Raw genomic sequence first — 6259 nt, forward strand, 5'->3', positions numbered from 1 at the left:
ATATGGATGCACATACTTACATATAAGCACGAACACATAAGTGCGTGCACACATATGAGCGTGCACACATACGAGCTTGTACACACTCACATGCTCATACCGAATAGTTTCGAAACAATGCCAAAACAACGCCAGATCATACATTCAAAATAAATGGAAGTGGAGAGACAAGTTACTGAAGAGATTGCAAGAGTGCAATGAAATAATTTAACAAAAAACTATATAAATTAATAAAGGACTGAACCAGTGCGTGTGTTTATTACCAGCATAATGCCTCTCCCAAGGTTTAATTGTATTTCTTTCAACACACGTATCCACATCAAGAATCTTGCACACGAAATACACATACGAAATATATATAAGTAGTAGTTAAGTTAATGTCTGGTTATAGAGTGACCAATGATTTTTGTTCAACAGAGTGTAAGCATCTTGAGAGAAAAGTTAAGCATAAGAGGCATCAGATGTGGTGTACAAGAGAGACAACTGCACTGGTATGGTCATGTGATGCATATGGTTGAGGACAGCTGTGTAAAGAAGTGCCAATCTCTAACTGTGGAGGGAACCTGTGGTAGAGGTGGACCCAGGAAGACATGGGATGAGGTGGTGAAGCATGATCTTCAAACTTTGTGCCTTACAGAGGCAATGACTAGTGACCAAGACCATCAAGCCAAGTGAAATCATAGTCATGGCAGATACTGGTGTCATACCAATGGCACCCATGCCAGTGGCACATAAAAGCACCCATTATACTCTCAGAGTGATTGGCATTAGGAAGGGAATCCAGCCATAGAAACTATGCCAAATCAGACTGGAGATTGGTGCAGCCTTCCAGCTTACCAGCCCTGGTCAAACCGTCCAACCCATACCAGGCCAGCATGGACAACGGACGTTAAATGATGATGATGATGATGATACACACACACACACACACACACACACACACACACACACACACACACACACACACACACACACACACACATATATGTATGCACACACTCATATAAATATATATATATATATATATATATATATATCCTGGACTGGCTCTTGTGCGGGTGGCACATAAAATACACCATTTTGAGCGTGGCCATTGCCAGTACCGCCTGACTGGCCTTCGTAGGATTTTCGAGCAAGATCGAATATGGTTTGACCAATCCACATGCAGCTTAAACATCATGATTTGCCAGGTGTACCAATATCCTGTATTTGTTTATATTCATATGTTAGAGATATTTTTTTAATCCACATCATTAACTGGTTGTTATATTATTGCTGTTATTTCCTTTCAGAACAGGTTTGAACATTTTAATAAACCATTTCCCTTTTTATCTTTCTTCCAGCCTCACTTGTGTCATGTAGTTTGTAGAAAGGAAAAATTCAAAACATTTTCTCACCACATGTCTCTATATGTTCTCTCAATGGAACTTGGTGAACATTGATGTTCCGGATTTATTGCCTGTGGTCTCGTGAGCATTCTGATAATGCATTCCCTGTCTCACCTAATTCCTCGCAATTTGGGCATTTCATGCAGTAGATCAAATTTCTGCTTTTGCAGTTCATGTCCGCATTTTCAAAAATCTGTCCATTTTTTTGTTCTAATGGATCTACCAGTATGTATGTATTCAGACATTCCACCTCTGTTATCATTACACTCGGATACTGTGAATGTTTTATCCTATTTGTTCATGTTGAATTTTGCCTTTGTTAATAGTTTCTTTAGGTTATGTGGTTAAGCGCTCGATGAGTTATGTTTTTTTAATTTTTCACTTTGTTTTATGATTAGCAAATTAGTTTTGATGATGTTAAAAATGTTTTGGTGATGTGGATTGGTGTGTTGCTAGAAGTGTAAACCATAATGTTTAAAATGCAGGCGGATTGGTCAAAACCATATTCTAAAAATTCAGCATGTTGGAGCGTTCTAAGAGGTATTACAGTTGTCAAGAACTCAACTGTCAATTAAACACATTTGAAATCTGATGATTACTCTGTGTATGAAGCGTTAATTAACAAAATATTACAAAATATTTTTTAATGCCATGATAAAAAACGTGAAAACCAGACCATGTTTTAACTTTATTTAACTGATATATATATATATACTTACATACACAAACAATAACACTCATAAGCAGATAGGGTTAGTGCATGTACATACATATAAATGAAATACAAAGAATAAAAATAAAAAGTAAAGATAAAAGATAAATTTTAAATAAAATTCATCCCATGCTAATGAAATCATTGAAGAGAGAAGGAAAGTAATTCAGTACTTACTAAATGTTTTGCCACAGAGGCTACAGTCCAACATTTCTTTTGAGCATATGTATACATAAAAGACTTTGTCAATTGCATACCAACAAATATACTGACAATGAAAACCAAAATATCTTTCTTTTTTATTCTTTCTTCTAGATGGCAGAGAATAGATCTCTGTTTTTTTATTGCTCTGGTTGGTGACATTGTAACTTTGCAAAATAGTTGAAGTGGGTTTTTTTTCTTTATGTTTCTGTACTTGTAATTACTCCTGCTTCTGATATCACTGTTGTTTATGTTGTTGTTGCTTCTGTTGCTGTGACTTTTATTGCTGCTATCACTTCCACTGTTTGTTACCTCCCTTGTTCCAGCAATTGTTGGTAGTATGAAAAGAAGTATCTGTTGTATTTTCTTGTCAGCTGTAGATGATGTTGTTATGACTGTTTCACAGTTGTGAGGTTGGTTCTTTTATCAATTCAGCATTATTTGTTGAGTTGTCAGTTGTCAGGTATTGAATGTTTTCTGCTGTTTTTTTTTTTTTTCAGTTTAGGGAAATGTTTTATTATTTGTTGTTGTTGTTGGCAGTGGTTTAAAATCAGTTTTTTCTCTATTTCAAAAAAAAAAAAATATATATATAAGGCAGAAATATTAATTAACAAATTATTAATGCTTAACAAAATGATTCATTTATAGACTAAGATTCACAATTTAATAATTAACAAATTAATTCCTTATAAATTATTAAAAATGATTAATTTTAGCTTTTACTTGTTTCAGCCATTAGAATGTGGCCATGCTGGGGCATCACCTTGAGAATTTTTAAGCCGAATGAATGGAACCCAGTACTTGTTTTTTTAAAGCCTGATATTCATTCTTCAGTCTCTTTTGCTGAACCACTAAGCTATATGGATGTAAACACACCAACACCAATTGTCAAATAGTGGTGAGGAACAAACACAGACACAAAGACACACTCACGCATATTATTATCATCATCATTCAACATCTATTTTCTGCTGGCACAGATTGGATTGTTTGAGAAGACTTAGAAAGCCAGGGAGCTGCACCAGGCTTCATGTGTCTCCTTTGGCAAGTTTTTTTATGGCTGGATGCCCTACAGAATATACTGGATGCTTTTTCTGTGGCACAGATGCTTTTTATGTGGTTTCTTTCAGTTTCCATCTACCAAATCCACTCAGAGATCTTTGGTCAGCCCAAGGTGATAGTAAAAAGCACTTGCCCAAGGTGCCACACAGTGAAACTGAACCTGAAACTATGTGATTAAGAAACAAACATCTTACCTCTTACCATGTAGCGATACCTGTGCCTCCAAAACTGAATTGTTAACAAATTATTAACGAACCCAGTAACAATTCATCATCATCATCATCATCATCATTATCCTCATCATTTAATGTCTGTTTTCTCTGCTGGCATGGGTTAGATGGTTTGAAAGCTGCACCAGGTTCCAGTTTGATTAGGCTTACTTTCTATGGCTGGATGCCCTTCCTAATGCCAACCACTTCACAGAGTATACTGGGTGCCTTTTACATGTCACTGGTATAGGTGCCTTTCATGTACCACTGGCACTGGCCATATGATTTCACTTAGTTTCACGTGTTTTCTCAAGCACAGCAAATCACCAAAAGTCTTGGTAATTTCAATTATTAATCAATATATCTAATATAATAAATGTGAAAACTAATTTCTGTGTGTCAGTGTGTTACACTTCGACTCCCTCTCTCACTATTCCTTAACACTCCTACTATTGCTCATGTTGGGGTGAGAGTGATAGTAGGCATAGAGACGGTGAGAGCAGTGGCAAAAACAGAGAGAGAAAGAGAGAGAGAGAGAAAAAAAAGAGTGGGTATGTGAGAGAAAGAGGGCGTGACCACCTACCTAACAGGCTGAAGTAACATACTGAACGAAAACATACATTTAGCCTTTTTGTGATGGTAATAGGGTGACAGTAATAGTATGAGCTGTAGTTGTGATAGAGGCAGAGGCGGTGGTGATGATGGTGGTAGCTGAGGAGGTGAGGGATGAGGTGAGAGTAAGCGATGTGAAAGACAGTGGTGATGGTGATGGAGGGGAAGGCGACGAAGTCAAAGGTATTGATGGTGGTGGCATCAGAAGCCTGCATGGTGTGTGTATATGGCAGATGTGGTGGCGATGGTGGTGGTACTGTTGTTTATCATGCAGCTTTTCAATAAGTTCCAAATCAACAAATTATGTCATTGTTTTGATGAAAATTGTTCACTGCTTGAAAAATATTGTTGAAGTTTAATAGAATTTATTATGTACTCAATACATGAAGTGTTGTTGTTACACCCAAGGCCTAATGAAGAGCTCTCCATAGGAGCTAGCTTAAAAGCTGCCTGATAGGGCTGGTAATAATAAAATTAGAAAGAAAAAACAGATTCTAAAAACCACTTCCAAATCACTCAACCATGAAACATCTTTCATAATGAAACCTTCTTTACAAAACCTCACTTACAAACACCATTGCCATCACAATACCATAGCAACAGAAATTTTTATAGCCGGCCCACTGAAACTTTGCCTGCTTCTACAATACAAATTTTCTGCTTTAATATTATTTAGGTATGGCTATGTGGTAAGAAGTTTGTTTCTCAATCACATGTTTCCATGTTCAGTCCCACTGTGTGGCACTTTGGAAAAGTGTCTTCTACAGCCTGGGGCCGACCAAAGCCTTGTGAATGGACTTGGTAGATGGAAACTGAAAAAACATATATATATATATAAATATATGTAGAAGGTAGAAAAGTAACACAAAAGTTGATATGTATAAGGAAAATAAAAACAAGATAGAAAATGCGAAAATAATTTATCATGAAGAACACATTATTACCGGTTTTTGTCTTTTAGGCTTTTTCAACTAAGAATAATATAAGAAAAGCAATTAAAATTGGAGAAAAAAGAATTAAGTGAAATGTTTTACTCTTTAACTTGTTTCAGTCATTTGACTACAGTCATGCTGGAGCACCACCTTTAATCGAGGAAATCGACCCCAGAACTTATTCTTTGTAAGCCTAGTACTTATTCTATCCGTCTCTTTTTGCCAAACCGCTAAGTTACGGGGATGTAAACACACCAGCATCGGTTGTCAAGCGATGGTGGGGGGACAAATACAGACACACAAACACACATACATATATATATATATATACATATATACGACGGGCTTCTTTCAGTTTCCATCTACCAAATCCACTCACAAGGCTTTGGTCAGCCCAAGGCTATAGTAGAAGACACTTGCCCAAGGTGCCACGCAGTGGGACTGAACCCGGAACCATGTGGTTGGTAAGCAAGCTACTTACCACACAGCCACTCCTTTTATAGATATTTTATAGATATTTCCATAGTCTTCAGAAAGTCTGTCTCTCTCTCTATTCCTTTGTGAATGCCCCGTAGGTGGGTAGTAGTATATGTATGCATGTGTGTACATTTGTATGTATGTATTCTGCATATTCATGTGTTTGTGTATGTGTGTGTGTGTGTGTGTGTGTGTGTGTGTGTATTTGTGTGTGTACCTCTGACTCCTTGTGCGTGCATGTCTGAGTGTGTCTCAGTATGGGTTTTTGTGATTATGTATATGCGTCTGTTTATGTATGGATGTGTCCGTGTGCATGTGTGTATATAGTCATGTGTTTCAGTCTTCATTTGCATATGCATGTGTGTATGTGTGTGTATGTGTGTGTGTGTGTGCTTGTATGTCCATATTACTTATGTATCTATCTATCTGTATGTCTATCTGTTTACATTCATTTTCATTTACCTACATATATATGCAGGAGTGGCTGTGTGGTAAGTAGCTTGCTTACCAACCACATGGTTCTGGGTTCAGTCCCACTGTGTGGCACCTTGGGTAAGTGTCTTCTACTATAGCCTCAGGCCGACCAAAGCCTTGTGAGTGGAATTGGTAGACAGAAACTGAAAGAAGCCTGTCGTATTATATGTATATATATATATATATATATAT

At 37.0% G+C, this 6259-nt stretch overlaps 1 protein-coding gene across 5 annotated transcripts in view; it reads right to left on the reverse strand.

Moving 5' to 3' along the window:
- Nucleotides 1-6259, reverse strand: part of LOC106881726 (chondroitin sulfate synthase 1) — a 65016-nt gene that overhangs the window by 19196 nt on the left and 39561 nt on the right. For all 5 annotated transcript variants that reach the window (XM_052977950.1, XM_014932210.2, XM_052977951.1 and 2 more), the window contains one exon: nucleotides 2278-2863. In XM_052977950.1, coding sequence (XP_052833910.1) covers nucleotides 2278-2463 — 186 coding nt within the window. In that variant the 5' untranslated portion in view covers nucleotides 2464-2863. The remainder of the gene's footprint in view (nucleotides 1-2277; nucleotides 2864-6259) is intronic.

Source organism: Octopus bimaculoides, chromosome 29 (assembly GCF_001194135.2).
Source record: "Octopus bimaculoides isolate UCB-OBI-ISO-001 chromosome 29, ASM119413v2, whole genome shotgun sequence".
NCBI classification, from domain to species: Eukaryota; Metazoa; Mollusca; class Cephalopoda; order Octopoda; family Octopodidae; genus Octopus; species Octopus bimaculoides.